Genomic DNA, 19151 nt, shown 5'->3' with positions numbered 1-19151 from the left:
CCCATGTTGGAATTGATATCATTCAATTTTTGTGTATGCTCATTCTGTATTCCCAAACATTCATTATAACCACTGTGCATTTTCTTTATATGTTCTTTAATTTCTAGCACATCTTTGGCTATGTCATCTATGTTTTGCAGCATACAAACAATCTGATAGTTTGAATAATTATGCATTTTATCTGTTTCACTCTGCTCTGCATCTAACATGTTTTTCATCTGTATCCATTGGAAATCTGACTTTAGAGTGCCATTCTTGAAAGTTCTTCTAGAGTTTGCAGGCTCTAAATATCTTTCATTAATCTTTGTTGTTAGATCATATTGAGCTCTAGGAAGACTAAAGCTTTTGACATCAGGCAAGACTGTTTCATGCTTTTGATCTTCTAGTTGGAAACTGGAAGATGGACCCGATACACAGAATTGGCAATCATTAGATTTATGGGACAGAGGTTTCTTTTGGTTTCTTTTGGGAACAGAATATGTTGGTGGAACTGGAACTGATAAAGGAGCAGGAGAAGGCATAACTGGAGGAGGTATTACTGCTTTTGTACTGTCTCTACTTCCTAAAAATGAAGATCTGTCTAAGATAGTCATAGATCTGACAAGCCGGGGGCTTGTGAATTTGAGACCAGAAGAACCATCAGAATGTTTGACAATAGACAATTGTCTAGGTTCTTTTGATGTTTGCAGTTGAGGATATTTTTGTGATAATGGAATGTAAGTACTATTCCATTCATCAGGTAGAGTGCATTCTGCAAATCCTATTTGTAAGGGGGCAGTATTACCGGGACCAACTATTACTCCTTCTTTCAAAGCTCTTGAACACAATTTTGGATTGAGTGGAGGCATTGTGCTGGAAACAAATCGAAGACAAATAGAAGAATGAAGCTGAGCGATTAAAGTTTGTGGGGCGACATTGAAACCATTGAACTGAATATAGGCATTCAGAAACTCATTTATATATGGGTCATTCAAAGAAACTTGATATCTGGGAATTACAGAAGACCAGACAAGACCGTTATTAAGAGGACTCTGAAAACCTCCCAACAATGCATCATTAAAATCATTCATTCTGGTATCCAGGACACAAGTTAGGCAAGAAGTATTTAATCCTGGTCTGACAAGAGGATTAATCCCGAACTGAATCATGCCTATATGAATATATTTGAACCCATGTTCTAAACCCCATTCAATATCTTCTCTTTTAATTAAAGGAACCTGGTAGACTTTCTGATCAGTAGAAATAGGAATATTTACAGAAGTAAAGCGAAATAACTGAGTTGCTCTGAACTGAAAAGCAGGGATCTTATATAACTTGTCTACTTCTATCTCTGGCAAAGTCCAATTTGGCTGTGGCTCAAATTCTTGAACTAAAACTTTTTCATCATATAATTTTTCTTCAGAAGTTTTGTTCATATACTTATTCAGAAAAGACCATCTCTTTTGCTTAGCAATTTTCCTATCCTCGGGTGTTTGAAGAACAAATTCATTCAAAGAACCAGCCATTGAGATTAAATATAAGTATGCACCTGAACAGAGGAGAAAAAGTCTTTGTGCTCCAGGAAAGCAAACACGGCAGTCCGTTGCCTCAAACGCTCTCAACCAAAGCCTTATCGCCAACTTCAACTCGTAAACAAAGGCAGGGACAAATACAACTCAATGGGAGAACCAGATAATTATGAAAATTACTTGGACAAAGAACCAGATGGCTCTGATACCATTATATACCAGGAACTTTCTATTAAGATTTCAAAATGATATTACATTCCAGAGATTGACTGCAGTGACATTTTCCAAAGAACTGAGAGTTAGACCTCCGTGATGCAAGCAGATCGAGAAATTTCTCGCAGATGCAGAGCAGGGAGCTCAGACCCAGACTAGACTCAAACACACAAATGACTCAAGAACTCTGAATGCCCCTCCGTCTTACAATGCTAGTATTTATAATATCCTAGCAAGTTAACCGGTTAAAACTTTTATCGGAAACCTGTAACAGATGGAATCTACTTTCGGCATGAATATCACGCAGGAAATCATATCCGAAGGACTATCAGTAATGCGTACTTAAAAGACTCGGACAGATGGAATCTACTTTCGGCATGAATATCACGCAGGAAATCATATGCGTACTTAAAAGATTCGGGCAAGTGGGTACTACCACCTGTTATCTCGTCCCTTAAAGGCAGAGCCATATGGGGACCGAATCCGACACTACCTAAAAAGCAAGATTATATGATCTATAGACAAGACGGCCGGAATCTAGGACATCGGCTCATAATAATTACAAAGTGGATATTTAAAGAAAAACCCACGAAAACTAAAATGTACATGATATCGAATGAGTGATCATATACATCAATCACTATTATATTGCCATTCTTCTGCAGCAGCATATTCTCTGTCAGCTTCATCCATCTCTAGTAATTGTTCTATGTCGGGAGCAAATATATCATGAGGCAAGGCATCATCAAGCCATGGAGGTGCTTCTTCCAAGAAACAACAATAAAATGGAAAATGGAATACATTTACTGGTCTCTGCCTGGGATCTGTAGAAATTTCTCCATGGAAGCTGACTTTCAAACTGAATGATGGTTCATCTTGTTGTCTATCCTATAAGACTACTTCTGGATCAGTATGAAGAAATTCAAACTCTACAGTGTAGTGTCGTGCAGCAATATGGATTTCCCAAATTAAAGTGTTAATGGTTTCTTGGAAATTAAAATGACAAATCTGCTCACCTCTAGGGCATATACTTAAACATGAACAACTTAAACCAAGGACTCCACCAGCTATTAGCACTATCTAACTGTGTTGCATATGCAATGACTCTGACATAACCATGTATTCTGGCCCTTTGGTGGATAGAGAAATAATCTTGCCATGTCCAATCAGTATGTTGGACAAAACCAAAATAGATGGGAACTGGTTCTCTAGACAGTGAATAATAGACACGCCAAGGCCTATCTCTATAAGGTAACTCACTACTATAGGCTGTCATACCAGACTCTGAATCAAACCAAATCTGCAAAATCATTTGGACGACTTCAACTAGTAATGACTTTACTCTTAAAATAAAACAATCCCAACATAATTCATATTTACACTGACTACAGACTAATACTGAACAGTTTCTGGACTAACAGACACTAGACTGGACTAGACTTTTACTTGAAGAACTTTCTCCTTTGTACAGGGGTCTGAACATCTTGATGTCTTTGATTTCTGGAGCTCCTTCTCTTGTCAACATGTCTGCTAAATAATTTTCTGCACCTAATTTATAGACAATATCGAAATCAAAACCTTCTAGCCAGAGAGCCCATCTTAGAACCCTGGCATTTCCTTGTTCCAACAATTTCTTGTTGGACAAAATACCTTTCATATGTTTCAGATCAATTCTAACTAAAAATCTGACACTTTTTAAAAACAATCTGAATCTTTGAATTTCTCTTTTGACAGCAAGTATCTCTTTGTGGGAAGATGGATACTTTTGTGTCATCAAAAGTACCAGAGGCATATGCACAAACAAGTTCTTTCCTACCATGTTTCTATAATAACACTGCAGCCCATGTATGATTAGATGCATCTGTTTCAAGAATAAATGGGAGATCGGTGTCAGGCAGTCTTAACTTGGGAAGCTCTCTGATTTTGTTTTTTATGTTCCTTACTGCCATAGTCATCTCATTAGACCATTCAGCCTTTTCTTTCTTCAGCCTTTTCTGCAAAATCTTAGTATCTTCAGATTGCTTTTCATAGAACTGACAGATGTAATTCAAGCAACCCAAAAATCTCTAAAGCATATTTACCTCAAGGAAAATATCCGGAAATTTCAGAAGATGAAGAAGGATATGGGGTTGAAGCTCTATGTGACCCTGTTCAATATGCAATCCTAAATAGTCTATTCTGACTTTTCCAATTTGAAACTTTTCTTCTAAGTCAGATAGAACTAAACCATGCTTGTACACCATTTCATAGAATTTTTCCAAATGTAGCTTATGAGTATTTACATCCTTACTAAATACAAGAAGATCATCAATATATACAATCACATACTCTACCTCTCCAAAAATATCTTCCATCCGCTTTTGGAATTCAGAAGGAGCATTCTTCAAACCAAATGGCATTACTGTCCATTGGTATTGGCCATGTGGAACTGTGAAGGCTGTTTTATATCTGTCATCTGGAATTATACCAATTTGCCAGAAACCACTTTTAAGATCAAAGTTGTTGAAAACATTAGCATTGGCGATTTTAGCAAGCAAGAATTCTTTATTGGGAAAAGGATACCTGATAGGCATTAGAGCCTCATTCAAAGCTTTGTAATTAATTACCAACCTCTTCTTTCCACGTTTCTGCTCACTATGTTTGTTGACATAAAAGGCCGGACATGCCCATGGGCTTTTGCAAGGCTCAATTAGGTTCTGTTCAAGCAACTGCTGAATCTCCTGTTTGCACAAAGCCTGTTCAGTAGGTGACATATGATTAGCACTTGCTTTCTGTGGTTTAGGAACATACCCTTCTTTATAAGGTAATGCTACAAAATATTTCTCTCTGGTCCAGAAAGCGTCTAGCCTGCTTGCTGTGCAATCGTGGTGCAGCTTATCTGAGATTGCTTGTAATGTCTTTTGGCCATGTATTTCTGCATGCTTGACAATCTTTTGAATTTTGGTAAGATCTTGCATGGTATCCTGTAGATTGTCTTCTTCACTGGGCTTGACCTTAAGCTGGTAATCATTTTTTGCAGGAATCATAATCGGTCCTTCAACAGTAGTAAATGTGACTGAGTTTTTGCCAAAGGTGACTGGAAGGAATCTCTTCAAAAAATCTTGTCCCAATAGGACATCTGATCCTGTATCAAAATTGTACAAAGTAACATATGTCTGTATATGATTCAAATAAATTGGAAAATCAGGAGATATATGGTTAATCTCCATTAACTCTTTATTCACGCCTCTAAAGGACAGTTTAGTAGGCTGCCAATAATAAAAAGGAATTGCGCCAAATTTGCAGCAACTACACATAGCTCCAGAATCAATTTGTGCATCTAAAGAGTATTCCTTTAAATTTGGCAATTTTATTTTCAAAGGAATTACCACTTTATCCCCTATTCCCATAATATTTACCAAATCTACTTCCTTAGATTTCATGGGCATTTCTTCTGGAATATCCTTCATCAGAATTCTTGTCAATTTGGAATTAGCATCATCATAATCAGAAATAAGACTTTGAAGTTTAGCTGATAATTGCAATATTTCTGATCTTGTTAGTTTAATAGATGATTCCAAACTGCTAATTTTCTTTTTGAGAATATTGATTTCATCCATACCTGTAACTTGAGAAGCTTCTGTAATATGCAATGGTTTGAACATTGAATCAAATTCTCTTTCAATAAAATCCTCATCATCAATTATTCTTTTGGAAGGTAATTGTTTTTCTAAACTTTCCAGCTTTTCCTTCAATCTTCGTTTAGCTGTTAACTGAGACGGTTCAAGTTGTGCTAGCTGTGTCTTGACCTCATCAATCTGATTCTGCAAATTGTCTGTTTTGTTGAAATAAAACATTTTAATATCAGCAATAAAAGTTTCATCAGAGTCAGAAGAATCAGATTCCAAACTTATTCTTCTGATATTAGGTAAATCATCATTATCTGAAGTAGAAGAGTCACTGGAAATTTCAAAATATTCGCCATCTGAATGGGAAATGAGGTCCCAATCTTTTGGATTATGAACTGTAGTAAAAACATCCATGATCTTCAACTGTTTCTTATTCTTTTTCTCTTTGCAAGTATTAGCATAATGGCCTTCTTTACCACATATAAAACATGTTACCTTTTTAGAAGCCTTAGCTCTTTTTCTGAATACTATCCTCTTCTTTTTGAAAAATTTAGAAGGATAATATTTTCTCTTAGGAGTATACTTATCTGTCTTGCATGAGCATGAAACTTTTGACACCTTCTTTTTAGATTTGCTACTACATCCAAAATCATAAGTTTTTGCAAAATTATTACACAACTTTGTACTGAAATGCATCTGCTTCTTAAAATTCTTTTTAGCTTATTCTGATACACATTCTCTTTGCAAAACAAAAACTATCATCTAATGTACTGCAGCAAATGAAGAATTCTCAATTTTTACTTTGTTGGTCTCAATATACTGATTAATCAAATTTGGAATTTTTCTTGGCATTGAAGCTATGTAATACCTCAAATAAGCAACATTGTGAGGATCTGCTGCTTGATAAAGAAGTTTTTGCATAACACAATAATAATCATGCAGATAATCTATGTTACACAGTCTTTGAGATAAAAAGAGTTGACCATGATGTACTGAATCTTCTGGTACTACCCCCACAAACTCATGTTTTAAGGCATCAAAGATAGCTTTCAGGGGATCTATTGGATGTTCAATGATATTGTGCATTTCTTCTTCAGACAACTTATCCCACCATTGTTTTAAAATACTAGTAAAAGACCAAACAATTTGTGTGACTATATCAGACCATGATGCTTTAGTTTCAGCTTTTCGCTGTAGTGCCCAAGCATGGACATTATGCAAAATTGTTATAACTTCTTCACTTTCCATGCAATCAATATTTACCAAAAGTGTATTGCCAAATCCTTTAGCTGATGGATTTTCAAATTTGGCATGGACACTTTCCAAATTGTCTCTATATCTAGAAAAAGTACTATCTGCAGATGCTTCATGTGCAAAAGTATCCTTGTCACCTTTCATTCCTTTATGTGTGAATGTAAATGTATCACCTCTATCTCTTTTAGAACTAGTATCTCCTTGAGTGGGTTCTCCAGGAGTTCTGGTAGTATGAGAGGTAACACCAGACATGGCCAAAATTTGTGGAGCAGATGGTTGGCCATTTTCTACAAGGGTTTTAAGACTGACATAACCTTTTGGTAATCTCAAGCTTTCAACAGTAGGAAAAGTGGTTAGCCTATCTCTCATCAAATCTGTTTTTTCTCTGGCTAACATTATTCCTTTTTGTACCTTCTCAATCTTAGCAGTATCTATGTTATCAATTCTTTTAAACAAAATACTTCTAAGACCATCTTTTGGATCATCTGAACTAGGAGAAAACTTTAATTTTGAGCTTCAAAGATCTACTTCTCTATAATGAGGTGGAGAAGTAGGCTGTGGTAATGCATCTCTTAAATGTTCAAGGGACCTGGAAATAATTCCCATGTTGGAATTGATATCATTCAATTTCTGTGTATGCTCATTTTGTATTCCCAAACATTCATTATAACCACTATGCATTTTCTTTATATGTTCTTTAATTTCTAGCACATCTTTGACTATGTCATCTATGTTTTGCAGCATACAAACAATCTGATAGTTTGTATAATTATGCATTTTCTTTGTTTCACTCTGCTTTGCATCTGACATGTTTTTCATCTGTATCCATTGGAAATCTGACTTTAGAGTGCCATTCTCGAAAGTTCTTCTAGAGTTTGCAGGCTCTAAATATCTTTCATTAATCTTTGTTGTTAGATCATATTGAGCTCTAGGAAGACTAAAGCTTTTGACATCAGGCAAGACTGTTTCATGCTTTTGTTCTTCTAGTTGGAAACTGGAAGATGGACCTGATACACAGAATTGGCAATCATTAGATTTATGGGACAGAGGTTTCTTTTGGTTTCTTTTGGTTTCTTTTGGGAACAGAATATGTGGGTGGAACTGGAACTGACAAAGGAGCGGGAGAAGGCATAACTGGAGGAGGTATTACTGCTTTTGTACTGTCTCTACTTCCTAAAAATGAAGATCTGTCTAAGATAGTCATAGATCTGACAAGCCGAGGGCTTGTGAATTTGAGACCAGAAGAACCATCAGAATGTTTGACAATAGACAATTGTCTAGGTTTTTTTGATGTTTGCAGTTGAGGATATTTTTGTGATAATGGAATGTAAGTACTATTCCATTCATCAGGTAGAGTGCATTTTGCAAATCCTATTTGCAAGGGAGCAGTATTACCGGGACCAACTATTACTCCTTCTTTCAAAGCTCTTGAACACAATTTTGGATTGAGTGGAGGCATTGTGCTGGAAACAAACCGAAGACAAATAGAAGAATGCAGCTGAGCGATTAAAGTTTGTGGGGTGACATTGAAACCATTGAACTGAATATAGGCATTCAGAAACTCATTTATATGTGGGTCATTCAAAAAAACTTGATATCTGGGAATTACAGAAGACCAGACAAGACCGTTATTAAGAGGATTCTGAAAACCTCCCAACAATGCATCATTAAAACCATTCATTCTGGTATCCAGGACACAAGTTAGGCAAGAAGTATTCAAGTCCGTGTATGTGTTCAGGGCAGAATTCCCATGGTTTCCCGAGTATTCTTATGTTTCGATAGTAAATGGGTTACGGGGTTTAAGGCTCGAACACCTATATGTAATGCTTCCGATAGTTTAAAGCCTCCGATGGTGAAAAAGACCCCATAGTGTAATAGCTCTGATGAAGTATAAGTCCACGGTTTAAAGGCTTAAAGCCTCATGAACGCTTCCAATAGGCTTTGTGGGCCATAACCCACAGGCCTCAAGATCGATTTGTTTAAGGAAAGAGATTTTGATTAACCCCCAAAATCTCATTTCCATCATACTCCTCTACTAACTCCTCCCTGTGAGATCCATATCTTTGGACGAGGGTGAGGTCTGAGGATTGAAGAGTTAAATTGTAATCTTTTTGTAGAGATAATTGATAAAATTAACCAAGAGCACTTTCCATTACATTTACTTTACTTGTCTCTTGATGGTTTGAGTTTTCATATGCAAAGTCTATTCCAAAAGCAAGTATTATAATCCTTTCAAACAAGTGTTTTCTTTTCATACTTCAAGTCTAATTGCATATTGATGCCTTGGTTTAGCACTTCCTTTCTTTTACATTTCCAAGTTAATTACTAATTTTTGGGTTTTGGCAAGATATGTTTCACATGTTTTGATTCATAAAGTTGATTATCTCAAAAGCATTTTGTATCTTACATATCTTGTGCTAACAATTCTTGTTTACATTTCAGGGTTACTTTGTTTTCTCTTTTGAAAGCATTGTATTTTACTTTGAGAAAATATATCTTTAAATTGTTGAGCAAATTCCTTATAAGGCACTGGTTTTATGGTTTTTCTCATGTTAATGATTGGCATTGTTATTTCAAGTTGCTCACATCATATTTACTCATAAATCCTTAAAAGTAATCCATTTTCACTATAACACTCTCCTAGAAACTCACATCTTTTAACTTAACTTTTCATTAGGGACCACCCCCCTTAGCTAACCTAGGAGATAGCTCAAACGGAGAGAGTTGACATTAGTTTGACAGCCCCTTCTCTAAGTTCCCTACCACCAACCACACCTTGTGGGGTTGAAGGCTTTTCTCACTAACTTGTAGGTAGGTGTAGGCGGCAGGGGTCAACACTCCCAAACACCCACAGCAAACTAAACAAGTCAATGTCAAAATAGAATGGCAAAAATTGCCTTTATAACGTCGCGTGGGTTGCTAAAATCCATATTCAAATCCGAAAATCGGGACACGATCCGGATTTGATCATGTCCCGATCGGACACGTTCGAAAGGACACAAATTCGACCGATCATGTCTAATTCACCCGATTGGGGACACGATGGGCCTGGGGGACGAATATGGTTTCATAGGTATTAATGAATTTTCAAGTTAAATATCTCTAGATTTTAACTCATTTTAAAGAAATTAACTTGAAAATGTTTAAGAATTATAATAATCTTAGTGTTATAAATTGTCAAATACTTTAATTTGATTTTACATTTCATTTCAGCACTTAATTTATTTTATAATTCACATTTGGGGTTACCAACAATGCCTATTTAAAAATTAAAATTCATATGCTTCAGATGGATTAACTGGGACTTTATGTACAGCCACGAGGGTTAACTCAATTGGTCGAGTCCATGTCGTTAAAGCACCTTTGCTACTGAGAGGTCACGGGTTCAAATCTCTCCACACCCTCAAGGCCAGGCTCTGTGGTGGAGCCGGCAGGAAATGATCCCTTCGAGTTCATCTGCCTGGTACAAATATTCCGTAGATGTAGCGGTCACGAATCTTCGGAATCCGTGAACCACATAGAAAAAAAATTGGGACTTCATGTTTGTGGTATTTTATTCATCCAAAATTTAAGCATTTATTTAATTTTAACAGCATTTTGAAGCATCTACTTTTTCATGTTTAACATAAATTTAATTCTCTAATTAGTTGGTAACATTAATTAAATGCTCATGTTAGATAGCTAAGCACAATGTTCTTTGAATATTTCTGCAATTTCTTTGAATATTTTTGCAATGATCTTTGAATATTGTCCACTTATTTCATAAGTAAATTTTCTGAGTTTTATTATGGCTGAAATGTGTTTCTAAATGTTTATTTCTACTCTTTCATAATTCTTATTTATTTGCAGAAATTTAAAGTGTTTATCTTTGTTTCAAATTCATTTCATGCGCTTTAATGTCTAATTTTTCTATCTCTACGCATTTTATTTTATAATGCAAATTATGATGGATTTCATCTTGAGCAAGACCATTAGTCAATTTTACGCTAGAAGATGTGTTCCGACATCTTTAAATGACAACAGGATTTATCATTAGCCATTTAAAACTGTGGTTTGGGAAGCATACACGTAGGGATACCTGAGACTTCAAGAGGCTACTCATAAAGCTTAAGGCTCGCCTTGTTGGAGGTCTAGGTAACCCCTATGGGTACCCATTCGAGCAATATTGCATTAGACAGACCTAAAAACGAATATCACTTCCACATACCTTGAGTATATCATAAGTCTCCCTAGGTATCCTGAAACCATCCATTTATCTATTGAGCTATTGCAATGCTCCAAAAATAGCATTCGAGAAGATTACCCTCTTGTACTGCACCCATGTCAATATATTTAAGGGTTGTAGCGCCAAGCACACCTTTTGACTAGAAGCCATTTTCTCTTTCCTTTTGTGTCTTGCCCAACACATCTCCTATTTCAAAACCACTCGCATATAAATGATATTGGGAATAATGCTAAAGGTTAAATCGTTGATCACACATGATTGCTGATGCACAATAAACACTCAGAAAAAAACTCTATTATTTGAGGCATTTTAATCAAAAAAGCTTATAATTAACCCCATTTACATAATCAAATCCTAGCTACCTCCACTCATTTGTACTAAAACGATAAATTTAGGATTTACTGATTTAGTCTAGGGAATCCCCCCTTAGGTAGGAAACCATCTTCCAAGACCTAGAAGTGAAAGGTAAGGCTTCTAAAGTGACATTGGGTAGTTTGCATAATAATTTACTTAGGTTTTCCCCTTGGTGAGGTTATGACTTTTCCTGTAGGGAGAATCCAAGAGATAACAGAATCTATTTTGGGCTTTCCACCTATTAGACTAGGTGTACCAACCCCTAAAGTCTAAGTGTTTTTCCCGTCAATTCACATCAAAAATTTGGTATTTAGCCTTCCATCTAACTCATGCATCGTTTTCTCCTCCAAAGAACAACAAACCAACCCGCCTTGTCTTCCACCCTCCCACTCAACCATATTAAAATCACCAAGAAGTACCAAACCCACATCCAGGAGAGAATAAGTGAGCCAATGCCACAAGCGGATATGATCTACAAGAAGAGATGGATCATAGATGGGTCAAAAGCCAATCACTCTTCCAGCAAGCATGCAAGTAACCCCCCCACACACTTGTCATCCAAATCCATTCTGAAACGATCACTAGGCCCAACCATGGAGCAAGCCCAAGGATGGTGCCTCCAAGACCTGGATCATGATTGGTGCCCTAGAAAGGTCCATGCCAGCAAAAAAGCATTCTTGTATGAACATCAAAGGCACAGGTCTTAACCTTCTATCAGCACAACACAAGTGGTTTTTGAGCCAAAACAAGATATCTGATTAAAACCTTCATTAAGGTAAAGCCACCCCCTCACATTCCACGAGAAAATAGAGATCTGCCTCCTGAAGCAATGCTTGACCACTAGAATGTCTCGAAGGAATTAATTCAATTAGGGGTAGGGTGGGGATTAGGGTAGAGTAATTATTAATTGGATTATTCTTTATTCACAAGAAAGATGCAAAGCATTGCTAGTTAATCAAGAGATTCAAATTCTCAATCATTTTTACATCCATGCTAATACTAACTTTTGGAAGTGTGAAAGTATGACCTTTACTTTTAGACACTGCTTCAATCTAGCCAAGAATGTCAGAAAATATGCACATCACAAGCTAAAAAGGTCTCAAATTGTTTACATATTCTAGTTAAAGACAAACACAATAGATCCAAATGTTTCACAGCTATATTTTTGAATCACAATACTGTATTACTTTCAAATTTACATCATTCAACCTGAATAAAATAAAACAATACGCACCAGTAATAATCGCAGCAGGCTTGCCTTCTGCTAATGGTGCGATCAGCTTACGAAACAACAGCAACAAAAAGGGAGGAAATAATGACCTTAGTATTCTCACCTGTAATTCCAAATAAAATAAGTAAAACAGAAGATTCAAAATATAAAAAATCATGTCTGCTGTCAGGAAAATATACGTGGAGCTAGGAAGCAGGTGGTATGTGCCTTGATTCCTAAAGAAGCTAACAATCTGAAATTGTCTGAATTGCAGAGGTTCAATCCTAGAGTTATTTTTTTCTATACCGTGGCCTGTTCAGTGTCCAGTTTGTTCCTATACTTCGTCATTAGGAAATTTGCAACCTCAATCAACCCATCATATCCAGGTTTGTTCGAGTCCCATCCAGCCTCCTACAGTTACTTGAAAAAAAACACAATGCTGAAAACTTCAGATCTGGAGGAAAAGTTCAAACATTAAAAGATGTTCTTATCAACAAAAACTACCAAATTCAAACAGCAAAATAAACTGTTGCATCATTGGATTTCCATGACAGAGCAAATAATTTATACAAGTGAAACTAGACAGAACTCAGTACAGGAGTAGAGAATCATAGGCACACATAAACCCTGCCACCATAGAGCTCCGCTTTTTATATAAATGAAAAGGCAATATTCAGAGTTCGTGAAGGGGCTATTATTGCACTCCATTGAGGGTCACCTTGCACGGATGACAAAATACTGAATCTTAGGCTTTAGGCTAACTTCAGGATAACTTTTGGCTTTTTCCATGTGACTTCTTTATTTACATTCACAAGCCTGACCTGCAATAAGCCTGAGGCTTTATTTAGCCTGCTTCTGTATTGTTTTGGCCAAGCTGATTTTATGCAGCATCTTTGAAAAATGCAGTCATATCTGATGTAAAATGTAATACTCTGTTCAATCTCCTTATTTTGAGCATGGGTCATATTGTATATCTGGTGTGTAAATAAGTGAAAAGATGAATCACGTAAATGTGCTGTGTTTAAGTGCAAATAGAAAGTATGATATCTGGATGTCTAAATAGCATGTAAGATATGTGTTTAGTGATATTTGCCTAAGTCACTATATTGATCATTCCGCCCTCTTGAGAGGATTATTCATAAGTTATTGAGCTATTTTGGTGGGCTTGTCACCAAAAGTATTGTTATTGTGCACATTATTTTATTTTACGGGCGTAGGCTCAAATTAGGTAATTCGAACTCCTATTGACTGTATAAATAAGAGAGACATGAATTCATTTTGTTTCATTACTTGGATTGGATCATTCTATCTCTTGAGAATTTCACATTTCCTTCTTGGTGGAAGAATTTGGAGCATGGATGAATTTTGATGTTTGGATTGCATTTTCTTAACTTGGAGATTCTTAATTGGCAAATGTATTAATGGTTGGATATATTCTCTTACATGTAAGTACAATTTTGATGCTATTTTCTTTTACTTTGTCACATACATTGATCATGGGATTTTCGCTATTTTAGGGCTAATTGTTGCATGCATTTACTGCTTCATTGTGGAATTATGTTTCTATATAGCATATCTCTATGTATGGGCCATGTTTGTTGAACGAATTTTCCTAGAGATCGAAGTTATCTTGATAAGCCATCTTGATTTGCAAATGAAGTATAAATGTTTTAAGGTCACTCTCTTTTTTCCCTAATGCTAAACGAAGTTTCCCTTAAAGCCTCCTTGAGCTAGAAACGAGATCCATTCTCATAATTCTTCTTGACTCCATATCCCCAAAGGAATTAGGCATTGATCCACCATAAGGTGATAACCTTAAAACCTCTTTTCTTCACCTTTTCCCCCTATTTTCTAGGTCTAGCCAAGTTGGGCCACCTAGGGCATCATTTTCCCGGCAACAGCACCAAAATGTTACCACTCAAACTAGCATCGGGTCCTAGAGGGACACTTGCTAGGTCAAGAGCAACAATGAAGATAAAGCCCACTATCACCACAGCTAAAGCTTCCCATTCTTGAGTCTCACCTAGGAAAGAGTCCCCGAGATCACTTTACACCCATCTTAGTTGATTTATCCTTCATAAGTGATTCTCTATATATCGGGTCTCCTCCCATCGGTGAAAGTCCATAAAGAGTAAGAATCTTTAGTTGTGGTGACAGTGGGCTTTAGCTTAATTGTTGCTCTTGACCTAGCAAGTGCCCCTCTAGGACCCCCTGCTAGTTTGAGCGGTAACAAGGGGCATCTAAATAAGAGCCCCTCTAGGACCCCCTGGCTGAGAACCTAATTTTTGGATCTTCTGTCGCTACTACATTTGTTCTTGATATTTGCTTGATGAAAAGATCTAAATAAAGAACATAAGAAGACTAACAAAGTTCACAAGCAAATATTAAGGTTAAGGAAAAATAATTTAATAAGCTGCCACTTTGAATTTTCCAACAAGATCAAGGGTGGTAATGATGAGGGATGCCCACATGTTTGGGTGTATGAATGTAGGAGGGAGCAATGGTGGCACATGAGTTAACTTGGCCTTTGTTTTTCCACCCTTCTTCATTTTCCTTTTGTCTTTTATTGATTTCCTTTTATTTTACTATGCGATGCTCTAGGGGATAAGAGCATGTTGTGTATGATATAAGCAATGATTACCCCCTTAAGGTGGGGTAGTTCATCGCCCACTAGGGGTTGGGACATGCATGGGTTCCTTAAAGATGCAGGGAGCACTTAGGGGGGCCCTAGGAACCAGGGTGATGGCCATAATGATAAGGGGTAGAGTTCCTGTTTGGATTTTGCCCACATGCTAAATCTTATTATCCCAATCGTCTTTTGCATTTTGTGGTATTATTTCCTTTTGTATGTGGCCATGATATGCTTTTATCTTTTTTTTGAGCTGCATCAACCTCCGAGCGAACATTCCAGGCCCGACCCAGACATGTGGACAAGGAGAGGGGAGTACCAGAGCCTCGTTGACCTAGTGATCATGTGGACCGAGAGAGGAAGATGATGAAATAGGGCATGTAATGTGCCAAGGGGAGTGAAAAATGTGAAACGGGAAAACGGGACTGCACTACCAAAACCATGGTTTCCCAAGTAGTGCCCAACCTGAAGCTATAAGCCAATAGGAAAGATCCCACGGGACTAGGGTTGAGGGTTAACCCCTGATTTAAGGTGAGGGAACAAGACTACAGTCAAAACCCTTCCTTCTTCCAAGTCACCCAATAATCCATACCCAAGTGTGCCTAAGGAAAAACAAGCATAAGCACTCAATTGCATAATGAAAGACATACCTTTAGGATTGGATGGCATACCTTCAAACATATGCCCTCGACAGATGGGCGGGGGGACATATGACTAGCTCAGGGAGCAGAGATCAACTAGCACAATATCGGCTACACTAGTGGTTGTCACGGCTACTAGCTGCCGACTGAAAACAAATCTACGAGAAAAAATTCTCCTATGGGCTCACCGACTAGTGGTGGGTAACAGAGAATGCTAACAAATTGGCTTTAAGACAATACATCGATAATAATGTATAGTGTACAAAGGATGGCTATGTCATTAATAATTTAATTAGATCAATTCCATCCAGCTATAGGTGAAGAGTTCTCTCATAACAATATGATACACAAACTATGGCATGTTCTTAAACAATGTCCAATATTAATTTACCATTGTAACTAGACGGAATATTTTAGGGAAGATGACAAGTTGATCATGATGTAGAGTTGAAATATTCAAATGATAAGCATCTAGAACCATTTTTGGACATGTAATTAGACCTACTCTACATCATCATATCAATAGAGTGATCATTGATGAGACAGTAAATTTTGTATTTACAATTATCCTTTTTGTATAAAGAACAATACATTGTGGTTTTAGTCTTCAATTTTATAAATTATCTAATGATTTCAGTTCTAATGTTTTGATTCATGTAAGGTTTTGATTTTTAACATTGAATATATATATATATATATATATATATATATATATATATATACACGTGACATTTCCCCATCATATTTGGATCCTAGCTTTTCAAAAATCTGGTGGATCTGGATCCGTATCTGTTTTCGTTTCCTAGTAACATAGGCCAAAAGGCACTTGTACCCCTTCTTTTTTGGAGAGGGTCACCGTTTGAGGGCTTTGTGCCCTTATTTTTTGTACATGTGGCATTAAAATCTCATTTTATAATATTTTAGCCTTTAGGATAATTAATTGTCAAAAGACTTTTGCCCCTCCATAGGCTATAATAGGGGATTTTAGCCTAAAAAATATTATTGTATTGTAATAATGTGTTAAGGTTCTCTCCTATAAATAGAGAGAGCTCTCACTTCATTTTCTCGTAGAGCTTTGGAGGAGAAATTCCATGATTAGTTTGAAATTTTGTGATTTTTCTCTAGTGAATTGGTTAAGGATATTTCAAGTTGAGCGAAATTGTCTTGGAGAGGATATGTTGATTGGATGGTTCTCTCTTGGATGATTATTGGTGATTCTTTGATGATATTTGCTAATTTATTGTGTGTATCTTCCTTGTCTTGTGCTTGCTGAAGAAATAGGATTTCAATAAAAAAAAGCACCAAGGTGTTGTTGAATGTGTTATGGCTCTAACATCTTAAACAAGACTTTCATTAAGTTTCTCTTGAGGAACCTGAGTGTAGCTTCCTCCTTTTCAATCTCTAAAGAAGATAGGAGGACTCGAGGTTTAAGGAATTGAGGATCCTAAGTGCAAATTCCTCTCTCTCCTTAAAACCGCTTCCACCAGTTCTCTTCCATAAATTTACTCCTTGTCCTACTCCATATACCCAGAAATTTATTGATAAGCTTGGCATAGATCTTTCATTCTCCATCACTCTGAACCTTCTTGTAGATCATAAAAATCATTTTGCTAGGGTTCAACTCTCCGGGGAGTTTCATGATTGTGCACGTTTGGGGATATTCCCTTTGAACTGTAACCTCAGTCACCCTAAAGAAACCTAGCAATCCTATCTTCCACCTAAACCCTAATTGATCAAATCATTTTGATTGGTGGAGCAAAGTAGAAAAATTGGAAAGCTCTTGCGTTGGTTTGACCGGACCATTTGACCTCTGAGATCTACAAGGAAAAATTCCCCATGAACCAAAGAAAAGCTGGCCAGAAGCAAGAAGAGAGTTAGTGAGGTGACAATGGCCCCCTCTGAGGTGCAGTGGCTCTCGCACTCGATCTTTTGGATTTATCTCGAAAAATGAGAGATTTTACAGTAACACAACCCCATGAGCAGGAAAAGAGCTGGCCACAAGCATGAAAAGGGCTGGTGAGGTGACAATGGCCCCCCTTTGAGGTACAGTGGCTCTCACACTTGAGCTTTTGGATTTTATCTCGAGAAGTGAGAGATTTTGCTGTAACACATACCCACAAGGTTAGCCCATTGTTTCATGAAGATGCAATTATGCATGACTTTGCTGTAGGTTTCAGGTCATACAACGTCTGAGATATTACCAAAATTTAGTACAAAAGTAGGGAGACATATTCTTCCAATACTGAACTTATTCTTCATGGTACATTGCAAGAAGTTCCAATGCAGAAATTTGTAATATCACAGCAAGTATGCAAAGCAAACATTCTCGTACAAATATTCTCCATGAATTCTATTCATCTCGTATGGAAAAAAATGAGTGAAATCAGTGTACCTTGGCCATTTTTTTCCTGAATAAAAAGAGAAAGATATTGTCCAGAGGGCCAGGCTCGTAATTGAGTTGCGTCGCGCCATTTTCAGTTGGCTGAGATTAGAAAACAACCATAAATGACTCACTTGGTCAGTCAGTATCCAGGTACATAAAGATACGTTTATGAATGAGTAACTGACCCGACAGAAAATAGAAACGACCTAACTGTAGCTAACAGGAATAATCTCCGTGGACGATGATGCATTTTAGTTGTGATCCAACTGGGATTGGAAATTCTTGTCCGGCGACAGAAGCCACTTGAGTCAAAATCAGTAGAGTAGGAAAGGGGAATAAAATCGTTGGTTCGGCACCATGAACCCATTGCGCTCTTCTCGTCAAGTCCGAACGAGTGAAGAACACAACCACGAAGGGGCATTTTGCGCTACTGGTATGTTTAATTTAAGATAAGCTTTGTGTGAACTCACTGACTTCCTCTACTCGTTGTTACAATAAATGTGATATGCATCCCACAATAACTGTAATGTAATATAGTATATTACATTCATAGTCCGCGGTATACGTCTGAATGACATGTATCGGACCACCATCTTGATTTTGATCTTTGCTTACGTTTCTTTTTATTAGGATTGCGCAGATTATACATGGTCGCCAAATAAATGGTGGGCAATAAATGTGATATGCATCCCACAATAACTGTAATGTAATATAGTATAGTACAGTCATAGTCCGCGGTATAAGTCTGAATGACCTGTTTCCGGCCACCATCTTGATTTTGATCTTTCCTTACGTTTCGTTTATTAGGATTTGTTTATTAAGAAGCGGTCTGGGCGGACTATTGTAGAATTTTATGTTGGTTGGATGAAGAATCCGCGGTGGCAGCTTTGAACCTTCGACAATACGGTGTGGAGCTTAAAATAAAAGGAATTTCTCGCTAGCTAGCGATTAAGCCTCTTACAATGATAATGGAATGGATTGGATGGATTGGAATGGCTTTTTATGTGTAAATCATTTTTAATTAACAGCGAACAATAAACCGTGAGCACGCAAGGCGTTTTTATGCAGCGAAAGTATCGAGTAGCGATAATCTAAATAGCAGGGAGTAATGTGAAGTAATCTTGGC

At 37.0% G+C, this 19151-nt stretch overlaps 1 protein-coding gene across 3 annotated transcripts in view; it reads right to left on the bottom strand.

Annotated features, from left to right (window-relative positions):
• LOC149249638 (beta-carotene isomerase D27) overlaps positions 1 to 18666 on the bottom strand; it is a 241774-nt gene extending 223108 nt beyond the window's left edge. Inside the window, exons 1-4 of one of the 3 annotated variants that reach the window (XM_089456291.1) lie at positions 18237 to 18666; positions 18035 to 18124; positions 12679 to 12783; positions 12397 to 12496 (exon numbers count right to left, since the gene is read on the bottom strand). In XM_089456291.1, coding sequence (XP_089312417.1) covers positions 12397 to 12496; positions 12679 to 12783; positions 18035 to 18124; positions 18237 to 18446 — 505 coding nt within the window. In that variant the 5' untranslated portion in view covers positions 18447 to 18666. The remainder of the gene's footprint in view (positions 1 to 12396; positions 12497 to 12678; positions 12784 to 18034; positions 18125 to 18236) is intronic. The other 2 variants (XM_089456292.1, XM_089456290.1) reach the window with 2 other exon arrangements.
• Positions 18667 to 19151: the final 485 nt, after the last annotated feature.

This window comes from Pinus tabuliformis, chromosome 7 (genome assembly GCF_031772625.1).
Source record: "Pinus tabuliformis cultivar Carrire ecotype Pingquan chromosome 7, CPIR1, whole genome shotgun sequence".
Classification (NCBI taxonomy): Eukaryota; Viridiplantae; Streptophyta; class Pinopsida; order Pinales; family Pinaceae; genus Pinus; species Pinus tabuliformis.
Note: the sequence above shows the minus strand (reverse complement) of the source record. Positions and strands in the feature narration are given on the sequence as shown.